General features: G+C 37.2%; 1 protein-coding gene across 1 annotated transcript in view; it reads left to right on the top strand.

Moving 5' to 3' along the window:
• Positions 1–27,964, top strand: part of LIX1 (limb and CNS expressed 1) — a 242,414-nt gene that overhangs the window by 149,660 nt on the left and 64,790 nt on the right. Inside the window, exon 4 of the mRNA XM_053700474.1 lies at positions 4,991–5,086. Within this exon, the coding sequence (XP_053556449.1) occupies positions 4,991–5,086 (96 nt within the window). The remainder of the gene's footprint in view (positions 1–4,990; positions 5,087–27,964) is intronic.

The following is a 27,964-nucleotide window of genomic DNA, read 5'->3' as shown; positions in this document are numbered from 1 at the left end:
GACATCGCTGAATGCGGAGAGCAATACGCTCTCCGCATTTAACATTGCACCAGCAGCTCACAAGAGCTGCTGGTGCAACGCCCCCCCTGCAGACTCGCGGCCAATGGGCCACCAGCAGGGGGTGTCAATCAACCCGATAGTACTCGTCTTTGTGGCCGCTGCTTCATAACTGCTGTTTCTGGCGAGTCTGAAGACTCGCCAGAAACACGGGCCATCAAGCTACTTTCGGAGCTTGATAGATAGGCCCCATTGTGTGTGTCACCATCTGTAACGATCAGCTTCTTGTGCCAGCAGGAAGTGTAGGAGGGAAGGCGGGACTCTCTATACAAAAATACTTTAAAAATACACTATAATGTTTTTAAAGGGACATGAAACCCACATTTTTTATTTTGAAATTCAGATTGTGGGGCCGATTTATGAAAGTGCGAGCGGACATGATGCAATGTAGCGTATCATGTCCACCGCACATCGAAAAATGACGCTGTCTGCAGTTATCATTGCACACACAGTTCTTGTGAACTACTTGTGCAATGCCACCCCCTGCAGATTCACAACCAATCGGCTGCTAGCAGGGGGTGTCAATCAGCTCAATTGTATAGGATCGGGCAGATTGATGTGCGCAGCCTCAGAGCAGGCGGATAAGTTATGAAGCAGTGGCCTTTAGACCGCTGCTTCATAACTGCTGTTTCCGACTAGCCCAAAAGCTCGCGCGGAAACAGGGCCATCAAGCTCCATTTGGCGCTTGATAATTGGGCCCAGATGCTATTTCAAACAACATTCTAATTGACTTCTATTATCAAATCTTCTTTGTGCTATTGGTATCTTTTGTTGAAAAGCAGAGAGGTAACCTCAAGCCTGCCCACATCTGGAGCACTATATGGCAGCAGTTTTGCAAGAATGTTATCCATATGCGATTTCCTGCCATGTAGTTCTACGAGCACTTAACTAGGTATCTTCAGCAAACAATATATAATAGAAGTAAATTGAAAACTTCTTTAAAATTGTATATTCTGTCTAAATCATACAATAACATTTTTGGGTTTCATATCCCTTTAAAGTCCCCAATACACTGTCAGTCAAATATACATAACAAAGTACAGTTACACTCATAATAACACCATCTTGTAAAAATTATTAAAAAAAATATTTTGCACAAAAGATATGAGGTTGCAGGTGTTAGACATATACATGTCTAAATAGGTATGTGCGTATATATATAATATATATGTATATGTGTGTGTACATGTGTATTTATATGTGTATATATGTATTTACAAACACATATAAACACATAAATACATATGTACACATATATAAACATATATATAAGTGCATAGGAGCCCTTTGCAGCTAAGTAGATGAAAACATGACAAAACATATGTATTATATAATAAATAATATTTATTTTTAATAAAGGTTTTAATTATGTATTTACTGTAAATATTTCACAATCCAATGTTCTGCACATAGCAGATTATGTTCTAAGTATCTTAAAATATATATTCATATATATACATACATATATATATATATATATATATATATATATATATATATATGTATATATCTATACCTATGTATAATAATTTATATACTGTATATAGGTATAAATATATATTTTACCAAAATACCATCTCATATATATATATATATATATATATATATATATATATATATATATGTATTTATGAATAAATAGAACATATTCTTGTAGGTGAAGAACATTGGAATGTGTAATATTCATATTTTCATGTCAGGTTAGCGCTATTGAGAATATGGGATTGTGTTTGTGTGCAAGTAGGGTTTTTTGCTCCATTGACTGCTATGGGGGAATACGTGCTATATCCTAAATTAGGCTTTTTACGCGCGTTGGATTAGCATGAGCGAAAACACTTTACTTTTAACTTGTTATACAAGTGTAACCCAAAGGGTGCAAAAAGCTTACTTCTAGAGCAGTTAATGTTTGAGCGGAAGCATTAAATAGTGGTCCACTTGTAATCTGGCCTTAAATATGAATATTGCCTTAATATGCTTTTACATGTTTTATTCTACTTGTCTGCAAAGGGCTCCAATGCACATATATATATATATATATATATATATATATATACACATATATATATATATATATACTATATATCCATGTATGCATAGGTATTTATGTGTTTATATGTGTATGTATGTCTGTAAATATAATAAACATATAAATACATATGCACACACACATATATATATATATATATACACTCATATATTATATTAGACATATATATGTATGGGAGGCAATCAAAATCTCTAAGATCAAAATCCCTAATACCATAATACCATTCATATTTTCATGTCAGGTTAGCGCTATTGAGAATATGGGATTGTGTTTGCGTGCAAGTAGGGTTTTTTCCTCACTTTTTTGCTCCATTGACTGCTATGGGGGAATACGTGCTATATCCTAAATTAGGCTTTTTACGCGCGTTGGATTAGCATGAGCGAAAACACTTTACTTTTAACTTGTTATACAAGTGTAACCCAAAGAGTGCAAAAAGCTTACTTCTAGAGCAGTTAATGTTTGAGCGGAAGCATTAAATAGTGGTCCACTTGTAATCTGGCCTTAAATATGAATATTGCCTTAATATGCTTTTACATGTTTTAATCTACTTGTCTGCAAAGGGCTCCAATGCACATATATATACAGTATATATATAAATACATATGCACACACACACACATATATATATATATATATATATATATATATATATATATATATATACACTCATATATTATATTAGACATATATATGTATGGGAGGCAATCAAAATCCCTAAGCTCAAAATCCCTAATACCATAAAACAGAATCTTTTAATCCTGAAATATCATAATCCCCAATGTCTAAAAACCCAAAAATCAAAATGCAGAAAGAACAAAATCCCTAAATTTTAAAATCCTGAAAATCAAAATCCCGAAAATGCAAAATCCCTATACTTAAAAATCCTATAGATACGATGTACTGTGATGTCCCCATCTTCACTATCGTTCTGCCTCCATCTGGGTGTTCAAGGGGGGGCGAAGCCCCCTTGTAAACCTCATTCCCCAAGGTTCACTTAGGGTGGATGCCAGAGGATCGTCAGGGAGCCCCCTTGAAGATACATTAACAAGGTAATCTTGCGGGAGTGTTTCTGGATTCTGGTTTTCGGTATTTTACAAGTTAGGGATTTTATTTTTTCAGGATTTTAATATTCGGGATTATGTTGTGTCAGCATTTTTAAGTTTTGCTATTTAGAACTTCAGGATTGCGGCATTCTGTCTTGTGTACTTCGGTCTTTTGATATAGACCCATATGTATGTATCGCTATGTTAAAGCACTTTGCAGTCCTTTTTTCCCACAACACCAATCTTTGAACCCTTAAAACCTTTATGTAATTTTTAAAAAATAATTTTTATTAGGTAGTGTTATTATGAGTGTAACTTTATTTTAAATGTATTTTTTATGTGTTTTGTAACATTTTTTATTCGAGCTCTGAGGTCCCGCTATTCTAATTTCTCTTGTAATCTGGCCCAAAGTATTTCTACCATATATATCTTTTAAACATTTTTTAAAAAAATGTTTCTTTGTAAAAATCCTCTCTTAAATGAAAAAAATACTTTAATATGTAATATATTTTTCTGCTTGACAGATCTAACCTTTTAAACATAACATTATTATTTTTTCATCAATAAGCACATGATTTATCAACTCTATAAGTGGTTTTATTTATATTCAAGGCGCTGTGGTACAAACGTGTTATTGTAAGACCTATCATTTTATTTTGTACTTGAACCTAGAGCTTAAGTTTTAGAAAATAATGTCACATAATACACAATTTCTACAGGTAACAGATTATATATATATATATATATATATATATATATATATATATATATATATATATATATATAAATGTATTTATTTTTAACTAAAGTTTGTGGTTATGCAATATAGACCCAACAGTTGCAAAATTGTTAGGTTACACAAAGCATTTGCCAGTATTTTCTTAATTCTTAACAGCATCAGAAAATTTATAGCGTCTAAATTCAGTAACATTAACACAGTGCTGCTGAAATATTTATGCTGGCTTTTAAATATCCCATAGGAAACTTGCGCCCAGAAGTCTACAGAGTAAAATCCCTTTAACCATACAGTACTCCATAAAAATGATAAATTACTTGAAATTACCGTTCAATATCAAGCAAGGATAAATCAAAAAAAGAAAGAAAAATGTCAGTGGTGTTTTATTTCATTAATTCACATGACTCACAAATAAAGCTTTTTGTTGTGGGTGGTGAAGAATTCTTACACTACCACAGAAATTCACATAAATTAAATCAAATGTATTTATATGCAATAGTAATAATTTTCTAAATGTGAATATCAAGACTCTATCAAGACTTTGTCCTTGAAATCTGGTTATCTTCTCTTTTACCCTTATAATATCCACAAGGGGGTTGAAGTTATTGCAGAAAATACCTGAGAATGGATTATAATAATCCTTGTGGATCATGACTAACTTGCCCTTGCTTTATTCTGATATATGTTTTAAATAGCAGCAGTAGTAAATAGAAGAGATTGGTATTGTTCCAAAATAAGTTGAGTCTAGGAAGAATCCCAGAGCACTTCAGAAATATATTCAGCAGTTGGCTATTTATTTCATGACTTGGCTTGTATTTTTGTCCAATTCCCAAGTCAATAAAGTTTTCCAACAAACAGGGGAACTGTGGTAAATTGTTGACATTTCAGTTCCTTAATTATGGAATAATTAAGCTTTACTAAATTGTATATGTCAGTAAAACTTACCTTGAACATCACATCAAGCACATACCATTGAATTTGCTGTGCACTATTATTTTTTATATATGTTTGTTATCAGTGCCTAATGTATTACAAACGCTGCTAGCTAATACTAAGGAAAATGCAATACAAATAAAAACACTAATGCATTTTGTTTTTGTCTTGCAGGGAAATTTTAATGATGCAGATGATCCAAGTACAAGTATTGGAGCTTACCATTATATGCTGGAAGCAAATATTGGCAAAACCATGTTGGAATTTCAAGTAGGTATAGTGAAAAATCTGTGAAATGTTTGCTGGCTATCGTGATTTGGCATCTTCAGTTCCATAGGTTTTTACAAAAAAGACAAAATAATAAGCTAATAAACAGAACCTCTTTACATGTATTGTAGTTTCTTGATTTAGCTGCCAATGTGATTTTAGCAGCCACATAGTTATAAAGGTGGATAAACAGCATATTTTCTTATAATATAGAAACTAGCCTATGGATTTGAGCAGCAATGTGGTGAATAAGTACTTTTTTTGTTCCTTTTAACAATTGATGTCTATTATCAAAGATATAGCTGTTTAAAGGGGCATAATAGTAAAATATAAATTGCTCTATTTCGTTAGAGCCGTATCTGCCACCTGCTCTGGGTATTTAGCCTGTTCCAAAGGGTTTAAAAATGACAGTAAACACTTTTTAATGACAACATTTTTATGCAGACTTCCAATAGATTAATATATCATCAAAGTGTTAACAAAATGTTCATTGTTTGACTGCAGCAGAATTGATGCACTGCAAATTAGGGACAGATAGGTAGCAAGGTTAGGCAATAATAACGCTTTTGTTGTGAGTGTACTGACTGAATTACATTTCCTTATGTGTCTGATCTTTATACAACAGGTAAATACATAGAGAAGGGGTTGGTTAGTCAAAAAGTAAACTGATTTATAAAACTAGAGCAGTAATATTGTTTGTCTGTTATATTCATTTAAAGGGACAATCAATTCAAAATTAAACTTTCATCTTTTAGATAGGGCATACATTTTCCAGTTTACTTGTTTCATTACATTTGCTTTGTTCTCTTGGTATTCTTTGTTGAAAGCTAAACCTAGGTAACCTCATTATCTCAGTGCATATTGACACTTATCTCAGTGCATATTGACAGTTTTTTACAGCTAGACAGTGCTAGTTCATGTGTGCCATATAGATAACATGCACACTCCAGTGGAGTTATTCATTAGTCAGCACTGACTGGCTAAAATGAAAGTCTATAAAATGAACTGAAATAAGGGGGCAGTCTTCAGAGGCTTATATACAAGGTAGTCACAGAGGTAAAAAGTATATTAATATAACTGAGTTGGTTATACAAAACTGGGGAATGGGTAATAAAGGGATTGTCTATCTTTTTTAAACAATAACAATTCTGGAGTAGACTGTCCCTTTAAGCATTTTCAAATTTAATAACTGATTGCTTCAAGATCTTTTGTTACTTTTCCTCAACTTTTAAACCTAAATTGCCAAATAGGCAACTTCTAAGTCCTCTCTAATGAAAAGGCATTGCATAGGGGCATTCATTTTTGTTTGTCTTTCTTTTATTTTTGTCCCTGGGAAGTTAATATAGGGGCCGCACACCCCAGCTTCCTCCTGACAGAGCCAGATAGTCTAATCCTTACTGCCGTTTGTGTCTGTGTTTGTGCCATGCTGTAATTTCCTCTCAGCGGTGCATCTATAGATTCTGTAACAGCCTCTGCAGTAAGTACTCAGACCCCAATTTCCTGAACAGTTCTTGTAGAGTACTAAACAATAAGTCACTAGGGGGCCTATTGATGAAAGCGTCAACCGAAAATACGCTGGAATTCCGCATCGTAGTTGTTGCGAAATTGATCCGACTTAGTTATCAAAGAGTCAAGATTGGCAAATATTGACATTTGTGACGTAACATACGATCCCGCAATCTCAAGCCGACGCAGATCGATGCTTACGTCATTACAGATGTTCCGAATACACATTCGACTCTGACACTTTTTCCAATTGATCAAACATTTAACAGGTATGCTCTCAGCTATTCCGACGCAGTGTACCTGGTTTAAAACCACCGCCCTTGAGGCTGTGGATGCCATAGAAATCAATAGGAGTCTCAAAGCACCGAAAGCTTATGTTCGATGCTCCAAGAGAATGAAGCATACCCCATTGATTTCTATGGTTGAAAAAAAGTTACGTTTACACCTAACACCCTAACACAAATCCCTGAGTGTAAACACCCCAAATCTGCCGCCCCCAACATCGCTGACACAAATAAAATGTATTAACCCCTATTCCGCCGCTCCCCGACACCGCCGCAACTAAATAAACGGATTAACCCCTAAACCTCTGGCCTCCCACATCATCACCACTAACTAAACCTATTAACCCCTAAACCTCTGTCCTCCCACATCACCACTACTAACTAAACCTATTAACCCCTAAACCGTCAGCCCCCCACATCGCCAAAAACTAAATTAAAGGGCCATAATACCCAAATGTTTAAACACTTGAAAGTGATGCACCATAGCTGTAAAAAGCTGACTAGAAAATATCTCCTGAACATCTCTATGTAAAAAAGAAAGATATTTTACCTCAAAAGTTCCTCAGTAGCCACCTCCCATTGTAAAGGATTTCTAAGCAGCATTTTAGTGTTTCTGTCCTGGGACATCTGAAGGGATGAGCATCGTGCACTCTCCTCTTATTTCACCAATCAGGTAAAGGAAGTTTACAATGAAATCTCATGAGAGTCAAGTCAAATCTCATGAGATCACAGTAAAAGTTCATGACCTCAGCACTGCTGATGCTAATTGGCTGCTGTTCATTTCTTCATTTTTTTAAATTTTTTTACCTGCAGCTGGAAGCAGTTGAGTATAACTTTTTACACAGAACTTACTCTGCTGAGCTGAGGAGATTGTGAGATAAAATATCTTCTTTTTTTTACATAGAGATGCTCAGGTGATATTTTCCTGTCAGCTTTTTACAGTTATACTGCATCAGTTTCAAGTGATTTAGCATATGAGTATTATGTCCCTTTAAGCTATTAACCCCTAAACCTAACAACCCCTTAACTTTAAATTAAAATTACAAGATCCCTATCTTAATATAAATTAAAACTTACCTGTAGAATTAAAATAAACTAATTTTAAACTATAAATTAACCTACCCTAACTATTATACTAAAATTAAATTAAACTACCAATTAAATAAACTAAAATACATATTAAAAAACCTAACACTACTAAAATTATTTATAATTAGAATTAAACATTATTACAAAGTAATGAATTACAAAAAACGAACAAACACTAAGTTACAAAAAATAACAAACACTAAATTAAGAAAAATAGCAAACGAAATTATCCAAAATAATTTTTTACACCTAATCTAATAGCCCTATCAAAATAAAAAGGCCCCCCCAAAATAAAACAAACCCTAGCCTACAATAAACAACCAATGGCCCTTAAAAGGGCCTTTTGTGGGGCATTGCCCCAAAGATATCAGCTCTTTTACCTGTAAAAAAAAAATACAAACACCCCCAACAGTAAAACCCACCACCCAACCAACCCCCCAAATAAAAACCCTAACTCTAAAAAAAACCTAAGCTACCCATTGCCCTGAAAAGGGCATTTGGATGGGCATTGTCCTTAAAATCAGCCAATATGATGAGAGCTACTGAAATTCTAGTGGCTGCTCAAATCAGCCAATAGAATTTCGGTAGGTCTCATCCTATTGGCTGATTTGAACAGCTAATAGGATTTCAGAAGCTCGCCTCCTATTGGCTGATTTGACTTTAACATTCAAATCAGCCAATAGGAATGCAAGGGACATCATCTTGAATCGCGTTCCTTGCATTGAAGCTTCAGTTTACGGCGGCAACCGTAAGAAGAGGAGCTCCGTGTCAGATGGCTTCAGAATGGACCCGCTCTGTGCAGCAGGGATGAAGTTAGAAGATGCTGCTTGCATGAAGACTTCTTCCTCCTGGATGGATGAAAACATTGCCGCTTGGATGAAGACTTCTTCCGCCTGTATGGATTAAGACATCACCGCTTGGATGAAGACTTCTCCGCCTGGATGGATGAAGACATCGCCGCCTGGATGAAGACTTCTTCCGCCTGGATGGATGAAGACATCGCCGCCTGGATGGATGAAGACATCGCCGCCTGGATGAAGACTTCTATGCCTGGATGTTGGGACTTCAGAACTGTAAGTGGAACTTTGGGGGTTAGTGTTAGGATTTTCTTAAATTTTTTGGGTGGGTTTTTATTTTAGATTGGGGTTTGGGCTTGTAAAAGAGCTAAATGCCCTTTTAAGTGCAGTGCCCATCCAAATGCCCTTTTCAGGGCAATGGGTAGCTTAGGTTTTTTTTTAGAGTTAGGGATTTTATTTGGGAGGGTTGGTTGGGTGGTGGGTTTTACTGTTGGGGGTGTTTGTATTTTTTTTTTACAGGTAAAAGAGCTGATATCTTTGGGGCAATGCCCCACAAAAGGCCCTTTTAAGGGCCATTGGTAGTTTATTGTAGGCTAGGGTTTTTTTTTTTAATTTTGGGGGGGCTTTTTTTTATAGGGCTATTAGATTAGGTGTAAAAAATTTTATTTTGGATAATTTCATTTGTTATTTTTCGTAATTTAGTGTTTGCTATTTTTTGTAACTTAGTGGGTTTTTTTTGTAATTTAGTATTTTGTAATAATGTTTAATTGTATATATAAATAATTTTAGTAGTGTTAGGTTTTTTTAATATGTAATTTAGTTTATTTAATTGGTAGTTTAATTTAATTTTAGTATAATAGTTAGGGTAGGTTAATTTATAGTTTAAAATTAGTTTATTTTAATTCTACAGGTAAGTTTTAATTTATATTAAGATAGGGATCATGTAATTTTAATTTAAAGTTAAGGGGTTGTTAGGTTTAGGGGTTAATAGCTTAATTTAGTTTTTGGCGATGTGGGGGCTGATGATTTAGGGGTTAATAGGTTTAGTTAGTGGTGGTGATGTGGGAGGCCAGAGGTTTAGGGGTTAATAAGTTTATTTAGTGGCGGTAATGTCGGAAAGCGGCGGTATAGGGGTTAATATTTATATTAGTGGCGGCAATGTCGGGAGCGGCAGATTAGGGGTTGATAGGTTTATTATAGTGGCAGCGATGCGGGAGGGCAGCTGTTTAAGGGTTAATAGGTAGTTTATGGGTGTTAGTGTACTTTGTAGCAGTTTAGTTGGTATAAATAAAGTTGGGAAAAACACGAATAACAGCATCATCGATGACTGTTAGTTAAAAACAGTCCAATGCTCATTGCCCCGTACTTGATGCGAGTGTTTTTGACTGCTTTTTTTTAAATAAATATGGAGATCGCATTCAGATCCGCGGCCGCAATGTTTTGCAATGTTAGGCGAGCGTATTGACGCTCGCGAATGCAACATAGTTGACGCTTTGATAAATATCCCCCTAAATCTACTCATTTGCTGCCTGTATGCTTTATAGAGACATCACACAATTAGTAGCTGCTGAGCTCCTAAGGCATGGTGGCACAGTCTGTAACTCATGGGTTTTGAAGAACCTTGAGCCATGGCATGTTTTGTTATACTTAGAATAACCTTTTTTCAAATGTGTCCTCTCTGTGCCCTCCTGAGAGTGCATCCATGCCTCAGGTGAGCTCAGTCAGCTCTGCTCCTTTCTGAGTGGCTTCACTTACTGCAGACAACGAGAGGGAGGTACAAGCAGTGCAAGTCCAGCCTCCTCGGTACCTGCAAGTCAAGCTGCTATGATGCAGTACTAAAAGCAGCAGCATTATTAATCCCAGCAAGTTGCTGAACAATAATAAGGTTAATAAGGTGTGTCTGGCCGCCAAAAGCTTCTCCTCATCTATTCCTCCCACCCCAACCCTGTGCTAATATAGCTGCAAATGAAGTTCTGAAGGTGAGTGAGATAGCTAAACTGGCTGGTAAAATTACACTGGAAAGCAGACATTATTTCTAGTTTGCTAAATTGTTAGGGTTTTACAGACAGGACAGTATGTAATACGTTGGTTGTGGACAGCGAGGGGTTCACAGGAAAATAATACATTGTGCTACAAGCATGTTGTGGTTAGAATTAAGATTCTCTGCTACTGAGGCTTACACCAGCTCTGTTTTGCATTTTCGTTGTTAGTTTTCATTTCCATACCATCTTAATGGGATAGAAAGGTCAAAATTAAAATGTGCATAGGTGCATTTAAATTATAAATAGATGCATTTTTGCAATATACTTCTATTAGCAAAAATCCTTCTAGTAAAATGTATTACTGTTTTTCAGCAGTGTACGCACATATCTTGTGAGGGCCTTTTCTCTTCACTCTCTCTCTGCTACTTTCTCTCCCTCCCCCTGTATTTGCAACATTGTATTTGCTGTTTTGAGTGTGCACCGATAAAATACATTTACAGCCTGTGGGCCTGATATTCAGTACTTTGCCGGCATGGAGAGAAATCACACACAATCTTAGGAATTGGTTTTTAGACTTTGAATTGTAAAACATGTTTTCAAAATTTTTAAGGGCCTTGCCGTACCGACGAGACTTTATAGAATATTTCACCTGTAAAGTTTTGAATATAAGTCCCTGAAAATGTAAAAGGACATTGTATGCATTTCCTTTACTTATGTAATATTAGCAATGTGCACAAACAAAAAAAAAACGTATTTTTGACGAATTGTTGTAAATAAAGTTAAAGTGGTAACCAGTGCTACCACTACAAGTTAGCAGCTGCACAAAAAGTAAATAGATAAATACATATGGGTTAAGGATTGGCTAAAAACAAAAGTGAAGCTGGTATACTTGTTGGCTGACACAGAAATCAATCAACAGATAAAGACATTGCTACAGTTTTTGAATAGTGCACATGTGAACATTTAGAACCTTTCTCTTCTAAATATAGTGAATACATCCACCAATCCTTGTGCAATGCTGTCCCCTGCTTGCACGAGAACAGGGTCTGTCAGTCACCCAAAATCTTCAGTGAGCTTGCCCAGCAAGGGCTCCAAAGCAGCTGCAAGTGCTTGATTATTAGAGCCCATAGAGGGCTAGATAACAAGTGGACCGCCAATTAGCTAGACGGAGGCTTTTTGCGTGGCAGGTTGCACACGTATTACAAGTTGAAAGTGAAATGAGCGCAAAAAAAAATATTGCAACCACTTTAACTTCTTCTCACATAGAAGTCAATGAAGACCGAAAAATAAAAAAAACCCAACTAAGACCCATACTCGTGCGCTATCCCGACCGTGTATATTCAAGAGTGCTAGACCTGGCATGAAATAATATTTCACATTTCAATGTTCCTCACATAGAAGAATATGTTCTATTTATTCTTAAATACATATTTCTATATATACTTTTACCTGAATATCTATTCCTATAGATAAGTATATAGCTATAGAAATGTATTTCACATGAACAGTATCAGATTTTATATATATATATATATATATATATATATATATATATATATAAATATAAAATAATAATAATAAAAATATACTATTTTCTATGTGAAGAACATAGGAATGTAAAATATGCATTTTGCACCGTTAGATTTAAACGTGGTAGGGTTAGCACACATGAAAAGTTAGTAATCTTAAGGCGCATTAATGCCGAAAACAAAGTTATAACAACAACAAAAAAACGCCCGCACGAAGTATGAACAAAACAACACCTAACCCCCCACACAAAGTATTGACAAAAAACACCTGACCGCCCACACAAAGTATTAACAAAATATGCCTAACCACCCACACAAAGTATTAACAAAAAAACCTAACCGTCCGCATGAAGTATTAACCAAAAAAACCTAACCCTTTAACCGCCAAACCCCCACAACACACACTACCCAACCCTTAAACCGCCAAACCCCCACAACACAAACTACCTAACCCTTAAACCACCAAACCCCCACAACACAAATTACCTAACCCTTAAACCGCCAAACCCCCACAACACAAACTTCCTAATTACACTATTAACCCCTAAACAGCAAAATCCTCCACAACGTCAACTACCTAATTACAATATTAAGCCCTAAACCGCCAAAACCCACAATGCCAGCTACCTAATTACACTATTAACCCCTAAACCGCCAACCCCCCACAACGCAAAACAATCTAATCACTAATCCCCCTAACCTAAAACTCCATAAATTGACCCCAATTATATAAAATAAAAAAACTTACAAGATTTAAGATTAAATTTAGAAATTCTAACATTACAAAAAAACAAACACTAAAATTACAAAAATAAAAAAATCTAAAATTACAGAAAAAAATAAACGTAATTATCCAAAATACATTTTTTTAAACATAAACTAATACCCCTATAAAAAAGCCCCCTAAAATAAAAAAAAAATGTAATCTAACACTAAACTACCAATAGCCCTTAAAAGGGCTTTTTGTAGGGCATTGCCCTAAGTTAAACAGCTCTTTTACCTAAAAAAAATTACAAAGTACCCACTAACAGTTAAACCCCCCACCCAACCAACCCCCCAAAATAAAAAAAACCTAAGTCTAAAAGAACCTAAGCTACCCATTGCCCCTAAAGGGGCATTTGTATGGGCATTGCCCATAAAAAGGGCAATCAGCTCTTTTGCTGCCCATTAAAATAAAAAAGCCCTAATCTAAAAACCCCCCACTAAACTACCAATAGCCCTTAAAAGGGCCTTTTGTAGGGCATTGCCCTAAAACAATCAGCTCCTTTAACCTAAATAAAGTATTTATTACCTCCTAAAAGTAAAAACCCCCACCCACACAACCCCCCAAAATAAAAAAACCTAAGTCTAAAAAAACCCTAAGCTACTCATTGCCCCTAAAGGAGCATTTGTATGAGCATTGCCCTTAAAAGGGCAATCAGCTCTTTTGCTGCCCATTAAAAATTAAAAAAATCCCTAATCTAAAAAAAAAATACCCACATTTAAAAAAAAAAAAACCTAAATGTAACCCTGAAATAGGTACTCAAAGTTCCTGAAGTCCGTCGTGAAGGTCTTCTTCCAAACGGCTCCAACTTCATCCAGCGCAGGGACATCTTTTATCTTCATCCGGAGAGAAGGCTGCGCAGAGCGGAGGTGACCATCGATCACGAAGCAGGAATGGCGGCTGCGTAGCATGACCGGCATGGCATGGAGGTTCCTCTTCATGCAGTCGCCGCTGCACACTGAAGATTAAATGCAAGGTACCCAATTTATATTGGGGTACCTTGCATTCCTATTGGCTGAAATTTTTAAATCAGCCAATAGGATGAGAGCTACTGAAATCCTATTGACTGATTTGAACAGCCAATAGGATTTCAGTAGCTCTGATCCTATTGGCTGATTTCAAATTTCAGCCAATAGGAATGCAAGGTACTTAAATGGGGTACCTTGCATTCAATATTCCGTATGCGGCAGCGACCGCATGAAGAGGATCCTCCACGCCAGTCCTGCCCCGCGACCACCGGTCCTGCTCCACGATCATTGGTCCATCTCCGTGGTCAACTCCACTCCGCGCCATCTTCGCTCCGAATGAAGATAAAAGATGTCCCCACGCTGGATGAAGATGTCGCCCCCTGGAAGAAGAACTTCACCACCGGACTTCAGGAACTGTGAGTACCTATTTTGGGGTTAGGCTTAGGTTTATTTTTTATTTATTTGGGGTGGGGTTTTTTTTCAGATTAGGGATTTTTATTTTTTTAATAGGCAGCAAAAGAGTTGATTGCCCTTTTAAGGGCAATGCCCATACAAATGCCATTTTAGGGGCAATGGGTAGCTTAGGTTTTTTAGACAGGTTTTTTTTTATTTTGGGGGTTGTGTGGTTGGGTTGGGTTACTTTTAGGGGTACTTTGTATGTAGGTTAGGGGGTATTTTTATTTTTGGGGGGGAGTTATTTTTATAAGGGTATTAGATTAGGTTTTTTTGTTTTTTTGTTGTTGATAATTTCATTTATTTTTTTCAATAATTTTAAATAGACTTCCCCCTGGGCAGGCTTATCTCACAGTATAAATATATATATATTTTGAAAAAATAAAGTGCACTCCAATGGGAATCTTGTTAATAGTATCTCACTTTATTAGTGAACGTTTTCGGACCAATACAAGTCCGTCCTCAGACAAAAAAGTGTCACTTTATTTTTTCAATTTCAATTTATACATTGCTTTGCTGCACCCTGGGCTGCTGACTATGTGTGTCTTGAGACTGGAGTGTAATTTGACCTTGGTTTTATATATATATCAAGCAGACTGTGTGAGAATCATACTGCTTTTAAAGTATTACAAAAAAGTTGAAGCCTGCTCTTGTTCTGAAAGAGGGAGTGGACTAAAAAATTGGAGGTAGAGTCAGTAATTTTTATGGCAGTGGAATTAAATTACCTGGACATTGTATCCCAGTTTATTGAAGCTCTAGTTGCCAATGAGTAATGTTTTTATTCAATACACAGATAATATATAACATGTTAGGTCATAAAAATAAATCTAAGTTTAAATAATATTTTTTCATTAAAGGGACGGTCAACACCAGAATTTCTGTTGTTTAAAAAGATAGATAATCCCTTTATTACCCATTCCCCAGTTTTGCATAACCAACACAGTTATAAAAATACATGTTTTACCTCTGTAATTACCTTGTATCTAAGCCTCTGCAAACTGCCCCCTTATTTCAGTTCTTTTGACAGACTTGCATTTTAGCCAATCAGTGCTGACTCCTAGGTAACTTCACATGCGTGAGCTCAATGTTATCTATATGACATACATGAACTAACGCCCTCTAGTGGTGAAAAACTGTCAAAATGCTTTCAGATTAGAGGTGGCCTTCAAGGTCTAAGAAATTAGCATATGAACCTACCTAGGTTTAGGTTTCAACTAAGAATACCAAGAGAACAAAGCGAAATTGGTGATAAAAGTATTGATAAATATTTATTGGGGAGATGTGTACTTTAGAGACTTGCTGGGATTGAGAACAACTATAAATTACATTCACTAAATTATTTTAATCTATATTTGCATTATCTTTTAAATACAAATTTTGGTTAAAGGAACATGAAACTCAAAATATTTATTTTATGATTCAGATAGACCATACAATTTTAAACAACTTTCCAATGTACTTCCATTATCCTTTGTTGAGTAAGTAGCAATGCATTACTGGGAGCTAGTTAATGCTTTGGGTCAGCTAATAACAAGAGGCAGAAATGAGGATACCAAGAGCACAAAACAAGATATATAATAGAAGTAAATTAGAAAGTTGTTTAAAATCACAAGCTCTATGTCAATCATCAAAGAAAAAATTTAGGTTTCATGTTCCTTTAAGAGGACGACGTTATGAAACCCCCCTCTTCTTCTTCTTCATGAATTTAAGAAAAGACGAGTTTAAGAAATGTTATTTTATTTGGTGATGTCGACCTTGCGTTTGTCATGGATACCCATTTGCCAGGAAAAGAGTAACAAAACAAAAAAAGCTATGAAACTTTAGACATTAGATTATAAACTGCCAACAACAGTTAAAATTCCTAACACATTAGGGAAATGTTAGGAAGCACACGAATAGTTATGTCGTTACTGAAGTTTGTATAGTAAATTGAATTCCGTATGAGCATATTGCCGTGCACTTTGTCCCTCTGCTAAACATTTCTCTAAGCACTACATAAAAGAAACATAAATGGTGCCAGCGCATAGCACAGGCAACAGATGATTGTAAATGAGAACAAAGCGGATTCCAAAAATGCCCTGGCCAATTATCAGAGCAATTTAAGTAAACATTTGCAAACCTCAGATCCTGCTTATTTAGGGCACACTAAGTATATCTCAATAGACCTTGTTAAAACTTGTATATTTACACAAAAAGATCAGAAGATGTTCATGAATAAAATATACCAAGTAGAAACCATAATGTTCCCTACGGTAAACTGCCCCACATATTTTCTTTAACAGGAAATTAGTTATTTCCCTGCCTCAACACTTCCATAGGTGAGAATAGTCTCTGGAATGCTGTTGAAATTGTTCTTTTGGGATAGCTTAAAAATGAAACACTACTTAGTACAAATATAAAAATGTATCCTTATTTATTCTATATTAAAATGTAGGAATCTCATTAAACTTTTCAATGACACCCAAGCTGTTTTAGTGAATAGCAATTTGTTCCATCATTGATTAGAAATACAAATCTAATACATATAAAACACTTACATTATTAGAACTTATAAATATGATAGGCTTGGGAACTATGCAGTAGATCTTGTTCTCAAATCACAAATGAGATCTCCAAAACAAAATCACCATCAATCACAATTTAAAGGGACATGAAACCAAATTTATTCATGATTCAGATAGAGTTTCTGATTTACTTTTATTATCAAATTATCTTTGTTCTGTTGATAAACTGGGGCCGATTTATCAAGGGCCGAATGGCCCCTGATGCCCCTGTTTCCGTGCACACCTTCCGCTGCTCCTTAATTGGTCTGCCTGCTTTGAGGCTGCGGACATCAATCCGCCTAATCTCATACAATCAGGCTGATTGACAACCCCCCTGCTAGCAGCCGCTCAGGGGTGGCATTGCACAAGCAGTTCACAAGAACTGTTTGTGCAATGATAAATGCTGAGCGGATCATGCCGGACAGACCGATTATAAATCGACCCCACTATGTTGAAAAGGATATCTTGGTTGGCTAAGGAGCTGCTGATTGGTGGTTGCACATATATGCCTTATCTAATTGGTTCACCCAATGGGGCCGAATTATCAAGCTCCGAATGGAACTTGATGCCCCTGTTTCCGCGCGAGCCTTCAGGCTCGCCAGAAACAGCAGTTATGAAGCAGCGGTCTAAAATAACTTGCCTACCTGCTCTGAGGCTGCGGACATCAATCTGCCCAAACCTATACGATCGGGTCGCAAATCTGCCAGGGGAGGCATTGCACAAGCAGTTCACAAGAACTGCTTGTGCCATGATAAATGCACTTTAATAATTCGGCCCCAATGTTTTAACTAGCAACCATCGCTTCTTCTTCAACAAAGGATAACGAGAGAATAAAGCAAATTAGATAATAGAAGTAAACAGGAAAGTTGTTTAAAATTATATTCTCTATCTGAATCATGAAAAAAAATGTTTAGGTTTCATGCTCATTTAAGTCAAAATGAAACTGTAATGATTGAATTAGCATGCACGCTTTTTCACCCCATTTGAATACATTTGGCTTCTTTCATCATATCAAATGTACCTCTTTATCTTGGCATCCTTTATAATACTTTCCATGATGGCATAGTGAAGTAAGCTTAGGGGTGTGCTCCTGTTCTGATAACTATATTTATAATATTATTACAAACATTGCCATAAAGTGCTCAATACACATGCACGTTGCAGAGCCTATCTAGGTATGCTCTCATGAGGTTTTAGCAAAAAATAACAAGAGAAAGAGGTACATTTAAAGGGATATGAAACCCCAATTTTTTGCTTTTGTGATTCTGATACAGCAGGTCATTTTAAACAACCTTCTAATTTACTTCTATTATCAAATTTTCTCAGTTCTCTTGGTATCTTTTGTTGAAAAGCAGGGGCATAAACGCAGGAGCGTGCATGTGTCTGGAGCACTATATGGCAGCAATTTCAGAAGAATGTTTTCCATTTACAAGAGCACTAGATGGCAGCACTATTTCCTTTCATGTAGTGCTCCAGACACCTACCTAGATATCTCTTCAACAAAGACTACCATAGGAACGAAGCAAATATGTTCATAGTAGTAAATTGGAAACTTTTTTTAAATTGTATGTTCTGTCTGAATCACAAATGATTTTTTTGGGTTTCAAATCCCTTTAATAATAAAAGTAAGCTGGAAAGTTTGTGGTTTGCTCTTGCTGAATCATGAAACTTTAATTTTGGATTCGTCCCTTTACTGGAACATTGTATAGAACTGTGTTTTAGTTTGTTTTTCGTTTTGTTTTGTTTTTAAACTGGAATAGAATTGACTCTGTATGTTATGTGCTGAAAATATTGTTATAATTTGGGACAGTGATCCTGAGTGTTTGTGTCAGTGATGTGGGGTGTCACAGTCCTCAGATGACTGCATCATACAGAGGTCCAGTTTACAGCGCGCAAACACCGCTGGAAGTAAACTTTTAATGGGTGGGTTAGGGAGTGTATTACAAGCTGAAATTAAAGGGACAGTTAACCCAAACATTTTCTCCCTTTTAAATTATTCCCAATGATACTTTTAACCTGCTAGAGTGTATTAAATTGGTTACAAGTAGCTCCTTTACTCCTATTTTAGCATTTGAAATAGCTGATTTAGCCTGTGGTATCGCCACCTATACTGAACAAATTAATACTGGAGTATAGGCTATTGAATAGCCTAAGTATACACAGCCAGCAGAAGAGATTACACTCTCAGTGGGATGCAGGATAGTTAAGTAATAAAATGATCATTTTCCATTGTTCTCTCTATGTATTGAGCTTTGGTGTTCCAGCCAAATAAAAGATAAGGAAGCAAGTCTGTTTACACAAACTTAGAACATAATGAGATCTGATATCACCTTTACGTTTAACCAATTGTAATAGGCTGTGGTTTCAAAGCACAAAATCAGCTACTTCATATACACAAATAAGCATGAAAATTGAATTTCTCAAATATTTTATACTCTGCAGTTGGTATAACAAGTCATTTAAAATACATTAATGGAAAAACAATTTTACAGTGTACTGTCCCTTTAAGCAGTGTGCAAGCAAAACCCGACACACGCTAACTTCAGGACTTCAGATATCGGGACCATCTTAACTTCGTCTTCCCATAGACAGGAGTGCGCTGTTTAAGAGTTAACACTTATTGCTCGTTCTAACCAGACACCGCATAAGACCTACAGTGCTAAACCTGAAGGGTGTTATTCATATGTTACATTCCAATGTTTCTTCACGTAGAAGAACATTTTTAAATAGATATTTCTATATTTATACATATGATAATTTTTGTAAAATATATCTATACCTATATATCTACGAATATATAGAGTTATAGATATATACATATAAATATAGGAATATGTATTTTAAAAATACATAGAAGATAGTCTGCTATGTGAAGAACATTGGAATGTAAAACATTTGCAGTAAATACACAGTGAAACACATACAATATTAAGACTAAATATATACATATTAAATAAAAGGAACATTAAATTATTGATCTGTATTTCAATCATTTGAAATCTCCCTTCTGGATCTGCTTTATTATATAAAATATTATAGGACACATTTTTATTAAACACAAGGGCAACTCCCTTCTTCCTTCTGTTGTATGGGGTGGGTATAACCTCCCCAACCCATTTAGATTTTAATTTAGGGATTTATTGAAATTTAAGATGAGTTTCTTGAAGGAATACTATGTCCGGTTTATAACTGCCCCATTGTTTTTCTTTGGATTGGTGAGGTTATGCCCCCCACGTTTCACAACAGAAGTCCTATTTCACCTGTTATCATGCATAGTTATATTTACCTGAATTGGAAGAAGGGGGTGGAGAGGAAAAAAAATAAAAACAAATTGAAAATATACATAAATATAAATAATAAAAAATATTTTAAAAATTACAACCATCGTATTTAGCTCTTTAACACCTTCATATCTTCATTTACTTGTATTAAAAAAAATTAAATCAGAATTTACCCTCCTAAAGTAACTTAATATCCTCAATTTTAAAAAATTAACTCCTGATAGGTTAATTCTTTATTCTATACCATTTTCATTACAATAATATTGAGCTTCCTTAACATAATTCAAGCGCTTTAGAGTCACCATTTTTCTCTAGCACAATTTTTGCTGGATATACCAATCTTGCATTAATATTTGCTTTTATTGACCTAGTGTAAAATGATTATACTTCTCTCCTTTTGGCCAGAGTTTCTGCTAAGAAATCTTGAAAAATGAGAATTTTATGTTGATCTATCATAATAGGACTAGCTTTCCGGTAAGTTTTAAGGAGGTTTGTTTTATCTTGGAAATGTAAAAGTCTGATTAGAACAGACCTAGCTCTAACACTCCCATTTATTTTATTTTTTTAATCTTTTTTTTTATTATTCAATATAAGACAATTGCATTATTTCTTACAAACAAGAACCGCAAAGCATACAAACAAAAAATCTTCAAAAACAGATCAAGAGCATACATTCGCTCGGCGATTATCCACTTTGTCTTACTGGATTTTTCAAAGTAACATAAAACCTAACACAACGTAACACAACAAACAAACAAACAAACAGAAAAAAAAAAAAAAAAAAGGAACAATTCCTCCTCTCGCGCCCCTCCCCCTCAACACGCTGACCCCAGGCTGACTCTGAACCTTACTCCCTGACCCACTATCCGATAAATTATGGACCTGCATTTATCCATGAAGCCAGAAATTTACCCAATAGTACTAGTTCTGCAAAACTGGTAGTCGATCGTACCGGGGAGAGAATCTGCCTTTGTATCTGGACAGAGTAAGACATAATAATAGGCAACCACTAACACTCCCATTTCTATTCTAGAGCAATGGACCCACCCTGTTTTTCTTTATATCAATAGGGGATTCGTTGTTTCTACACAAGGTATTTGTGGTAGTCCAGATAAGGCAAAGGCCAAGAGATTTGGAAATTCAACAGTCTATGGGAGTCCAGCCACCCTTATTTTGCTGCAACGAGAGCCGTCTTCAAGCTCTTCCACCCTCGTCTGAAACAAATCAAGTTTATTTTTATACACTAAAATAGAGGGATCTTGTACATTGACCCTCGTCTCTGCCTCCTCAATTCTTAAAGTGAATTGTCTAACTTTAGTTTTCAGCTACTTAACTGCAAAGGGCTTCAATGCACTTATATATAAATATATGTCTAGATATGTATACATATGTTTTTATGTCTTTATGTATCAGATACATATAGAAATATTAATTTAAAAATAAAAAAGTACAGCAATGTAAAATATGCGTTTTGCACATCGCGTCTCTAAATTTAGATTTTAGCGCACTTGAGAACTTAGGATTCTTAAGGTGCGTTATTGAACTATTACATATAAAATACTAATACAAATTAATGTTATTAAAAATTAATAACCATACTGTAAAATAGTCTAAATTATCCATAGAATATGTAGTATATCAGTCTGATCCCGCATATTATGGTCAGCCCAGCGCTGGACTAACCGTAATAGGCGGGATCAGACTGATACACTACAGGAAAGTTCTACTCTGTTAAAAGCATTACTGGGCTAATTACTGGGGGTAAGTGATTGTAGCCCACACCTGACGAATACCGGATAGCCCGACTGGGTAGCTCCGCCAGAAGGATTCTTCCTATACCTGGAACAGGCCGCTATGTAGCAAAGAAAGTGATTGTAGCGAGGCCCCTCCAAATAACTAGACAGACTAGTATTCAGGAGCCCACCCAAAGAACTAGACAGACTAGTATTAAGGTGAAACAAGAACTAATTTTATTGTGAAACACACACTGCTTATATACACATTCAGAACCTTATCTGATCCCAAGATCTCCCACCATTCCCGCCCCTCCAGACTGTATAAAGTTGCTGTTTATAAGAGAGGCTCTCAGACTCCAGTTGCAGTTTTAACAAATTTATTAAAAGAACATCTTATAACAGAATGCATAAACTTCAGCTCTTGTTACAGTTAATGTCTGTGTAGCTGCCTTACTCATCAACTAACTATTTCCTGCTGAACTGCAGTGTAACATATATTAAACTTCCCCCATGGAACCAAACACTATCTTTTCTGGTTCCATACATATTGATACATCTTTTCCCTTTTTGGGGAAATGGCAAAAGCTCTCTCTTTTAATTATTGTAGGAATATGGATCCTGAGATGCAGTCTTTCATTGTGCTAAATATTAGTCCACATAGTCATTTAGATATTCTGGTTTTCGGATACATCTCCCACTTCTAGTCTGGGTGTTTCTGGATCCCTGTGGTTGTTCTGACAGGACTCTGTTGTCATCCTGCAATCTTTTCGTGTCTGATATTTCACTGTTTATTTCTTCTTGTCCTTCTTCTTCAGAGTTATTTGTCATTAATGGCTGGTTTGTATTCTCAATGTGAGATTTCTCTTGGGTGCTAGTTTGGGTCCTTGCTGGAGGCCTGTAGCGTCCAGTGCCTCTCAGATGCCTCCTATTTCTCCTCAGGACCTGTCCTGACTCTGTCACCACTTCATATGACCTAAATCCTACAGGAGCTCTTAGGCAAGCCTTCCGCCACTCTTTTCCTTGGTTTGTTTGCGGTTGTACCCACACCTGTTCACCAACATTTAGAGGCCGCAGGTCTTTGGCTCCCTTGTTATATTGAGCAGCTTGCAATGATTGCTGCTTCCTGCACAGGATTTGGTCCCTGTCATTCATCACCTGGTCCTGTATTAACAGACTCCCTCTCATTGGAAGTAACGATTTGGTCCTTCGACCCATCAGTCTTTGAGCAGGACTGCACTCCATGCCTTGTGTTTGTGTGTTGCGATGATCCAAAAATGCTAGATAAGGATCATTTTGAGAAGTCACAGTTTTTTGCAGTAGTCTTTTGGCTGTCTTTACTGCCGACTCTACTTTTCCATTGCTTTGAGGGTATCCTGGTGACGAGGTAATGTGGTCAAAGTCCCAACCCATACTGAAGTCTTTAAACTCCATTGAAATAAACTGTGGTCCATTATCAGAACATACCGTGTCTGGAATTCCATATCTGGCAAAATGGGCCTTTAATTTTCTTATTACTGTAGTAGATCTTGTATCCAGTCATAGTCCACTGTTATTAAATACTCCTTTCCTTGGAATGTGAACAAATCAATGCCAAGCTTTTCCCACGGTCTCGTTGGGATCTCATAAGGAACGAATGTCTCTTTCTCTTGTAAGGTGTATCCAGTCCACGGATCATCCATTACTTGTTGGATATTCTCATTCCCAACAGGAAGTTTCAAGAGGACACCCACAGCAGAGCTGTCTATATAGCTCCTCCCCTAACTACCATACCCAGTCATTCTCTTGCAACTCTCAACAAACATGGAGGTAGTAAGAGAGAAGTGGTGAAATGTAGCTGTTATTTTACTTCAATCAAAAGTTTATTATTTTTAAATGGTACCGGAGTTGTACTATTTTGTTCCAGGCAGAAAAATAGAAGAATCTGCCTGTGATTTCTATGATCTTAGCAGGTTGTAACTAAGAGCCATTGCTGTTCTCACACATGACTGAAGAGAGAGATAACTTCAGCGGGGGAATGGCGTGCAGGTTATCCTGCTATGAGGTATGTGCAGTTACGATTTTTCTAGAAGATGTGAATGCTAGAAAATGCTGCTGATGCCAAATTTATGTAAGGTAAGCCTGAATACAGATTAAATAGCGACTGGTATCATGCTTACTTTCTGAGGTAATACTCTTTTATATTTACAATATAAAAACGTTTGCTGGCATGTTTAAACGTTTTTATATATACTTTGGTGATAAAACTTTATTGGGGCCTAGTTTTTTCCACATGGCTGGCTTAAATTTGCCTAGAAACAGTTTCCTGAGGCTTTCCAGTAAGGTAGGCCCACAGCAAGGCTGTGGCAGTTTGGTGTGACTGTTAAAAAACGTCTATATCATTTTTTTTATCTGTTTTTTGAACTAAGGGTTTAATCATCCATTTGCAAGTGGGTGCAATGCTCTGTTAGCTTATTATACACACTGTAAAAAAATTGTTTGATTTACTGCCTTTTTTCACTGTTTTTCAAATTCTGACAAAATTTGTTTCTCTTAAAGGCACAGTACTGTTTCTTATATTTGCTTGTTAACTTGATTTAAAGTGTTTTCCAAGCTTGCTAGTCTCATTGCTAGTCTGTACAAACATGTCTGACATAGAGGAAACTCCTTGTTCATTATGTTTAAAAGCCATTGTGGAACCCCCTCTTAGAATGTGTACCAAATGTACTGATTTCACTTTAAACAATAAAGATCATATTCTGTCTTTAAAAAATTTATCACCAGAGGAATCTGACGAGGGGGAAGTTATGCCGACTAACTCGCCCCACTGTCAGACCCTTTGACTCCCGCTCAAGGGACTCATGCTCAAATGGCGCTAAGTACATCTAGGGCGCCCATAGCGTTTACTTTACAAGACATGGCGGCAGTCATGGATAATACACTGTCAGCGGTATTAGCCAGACTACCTGAATTTAGAGGAAAGCGAGATAGCTCTGGAGTTAGACGAAATACAGAACATACTGACGCTTTAAGAGCTATGTCTGATACTGCCTCACAATATGCAGAAGCTGAAGAAGGAGAGCTTCTTTCTGTGGGTGATGTTTCTGACTCAGGGAAGATGATGCAACCTGATTCTGATATCTCTACATTTAAATTTAAGCTTGAACACCTCCGCGTGTTACTCAGGGAGGTTTTAGCTGCTCTGAATGACTGTGATACAATTGCAGTGCCAGAGAAATTGTGTAGACTGGATAAATACTATGCAGTGCTGGTGTGCACTGATGTTTTTCCAATACCTAAAAGGTTTACAGAAATTATTACTAAGGAATGGGATAGACCAGGTGTGCCGTTCTCTCCCCCTCCTATTTTTAGAAAAATGTTCCCAATAGACGCCACCACACGGGACTTATGGCAGACAGTTCCTAAGGTGGAGGGAGCAGTTTCTACTCTAGCAAAGCGTACTAATATCCCTGTCGAGGACAGTTGTGCTTTCTTAGATCCAATGGATAAAAAGTTAGAGGGTTACCTTAAGAAAATGTTTATTCAACAAGGTTTTATCCTACAGCCCCTTGCATGCATTGCTCCAGTCACTGCTGCTGCGGTGTTCTGGTTTGAGTCTCTGGAAGAGGCTTTACAGGTAGCGGCTCCATTGGATGACATACTTGACAAGCTTAGAGCACTTAAGCTAGCCAATTCTTTTGTTTCTGATGCCATTGTTCATTTGACTAAACTAACGGCTAAGAATTCTGGTTTTGCTATCCAGGCGCGTAGAGCGCTATGGCTTAAATCATGGTCAGCTGACGTTACTTCAAAGTCTAAGCTGCTTAACATTCCCTTCAAGGGGCAGACCCTATTCGGGCCTGGTTTGAAGGAGATTATTGCTGATATCACTGGAGGAAAAGGTCATGCCCTTCCTCAGGATAGGTCCAAATCAAGGGTCAAACAGTCTAATTTTCATGCCTTTCGAAACTTCAAGGCAAGTGCGGCATCAACTTCCTCTAATGCAAAACAAGAGGGAACTTTTGCTCAGTCCAAGACGGTCTGGAGACCTAATCAGACCTGGAACAAGGGTAAGCAGGCCAAAAAGCCTGCTGCTGCCTCTAAGACAGCATGAAGGAACGGCCCCCTATCCGGTAATGGATCTAGTAGGGGGCAGACTTTCGCTCTTCGCCCAGGCGTGGGCAAGAGATGTCCAGGATCCCTGGGCGTTGGAAATTATATCCAAGGGATATCTTCTGGACTTCAAGGTTTCCCCATCAAAAGGAAGATTTCACCTTTCACAATTATCTGCAAACCAGATAAAGAGAGAGGCATTCTTACACTGTGTACAAGACCTCCTAGTTATGGGAGTGATCCATCCAGTTCCAAAGGAGGAACAGGGACAGGGATTTTACTCATATCTGTTTGTAGTTCCCAAAAAAGAGGGAACCTTCAGACCAATTTTGGATCTAAAGATCTTAAACAAATTCCTCAGAGTTCCATCATTCAAGATGGAGACAATTCGTACCATCCTACCTATGATCAAGGAGGGTCAATACATGACTACAGTGGATTTAAAGGATGCTTATCTTCACATTCCGATACACAAAGATCATCATCGGTTTCTCAGGTTTGCCTTCCTAGACAGGCATTACCAGTTTGTAGCTCTTCCCTTTGAGTTAGCTACAGCTCCAAGAATTTTTACGAAGGTTGTGGGGTCGCTTCTGGCGGTCCTAAGGCCGCGGGGCATAGCAGTGGCCCCTTATTTAGACGACATCCTGATTCAGGCGTCAAACTTCCAAATTGCCAAGTCTCATACGGACATAGTGTTGGCATTTCTGAGGTCGCATGGGTGGAAGGTGAACGAGGAAAAGAGTTCTCTATCCTCCTTCACAAGAGTTTCCTTCCTAGGGACTCTGATAGATTCTGTAGAAATGAAAATTTACCTGACGGAGTCCAGGTTATCAAAACTTCTAAATTCCTGCCGTGTTCTTTATTCCATTCCTCGCCCTTCTGTGGCTCAGTGCATGGAAGTAATTGGCTTAATGGTAGCGGCAATGGGCATAGTGCCGTTTGCACGCCTACATCTCAGACCGCTGCAACTCTGCATGCTCAGTCAGTGGAATGGGGATTACACAGATTTGTCCCCTCTACTAAATCTGGATCAAGAGACCAGGGATTCTCTTCTCTGGTGTCTATCTCGGGTCCATCTGTCCAAAGGTATGACCTTTCGCAGGCCAGATTGGACAATTGTAATGACAGATGCCAGCCTTCTAGGTTGGGGTGCAGTCTGGAACTCCCTGAAGGCTCAGGGATCGTGGACTCAGGAGGAGTCTCTCCTTCCAATAAACATTCTGGAACTAAGAGCGATATTCAATGCTCTTCAAGCTTGGCCTCAGCTAGCGACAATGAGGTTCATCAGATTTCAGTCGGACAACATCACGACTGTGGCTTACATCAACCATCAAGGGGGAACAAGGAGTTCCCTAGCAATGTTAGAAGTCTCAAAGATAATTCGCTGGGCAGAGATTAACTCTTGCCACCTATCAGCTATCCATATCCCAGGTGTAGAGAACTGGGAGGCGGATTTTCTAAGTCGACAGACTTTTCGTCCGGGGGAGTGGGAACTCCATCCGGATGTGTTTGCACAATTGGTTCATCGTTGGGGCAAACTAACTGGATCTCATGGCGTCTCGCCAGAACGTCAAGCTTCCTTGTTACGGATCCAGGTCCAGGGACCCCAAGGCAATGCTGATAGATGCTCTAGCAGCGCCTTGGTCCTTCAACCTGGCTTATGTGTTTCCACCATTTCCTCTGCTCCCTCGTCTGATTGCCAAGATCAAGCAGGAGAGAGCATCAGTGATCCTGATAGCGCCTGCGTGGCCACGCAGGACTTGGTATGCAGATCTAGTGGACATGTCATCTTTTCCACTCTGCCGCTGAGACAGGACCTTCTACTTCAAGGTCCTTTCAACCATCCAAATCTAATTTCTCT

The sequence above is a fragment of the Bombina bombina genome, chromosome 2 (genome assembly GCF_027579735.1).
Source record: "Bombina bombina isolate aBomBom1 chromosome 2, aBomBom1.pri, whole genome shotgun sequence".
In the NCBI taxonomy this organism is placed as follows: Eukaryota; Metazoa; Chordata; class Amphibia; order Anura; family Bombinatoridae; genus Bombina; species Bombina bombina.
Note: the sequence above shows the minus strand (reverse complement) of the source record. Positions and strands in the feature narration are given on the sequence as shown.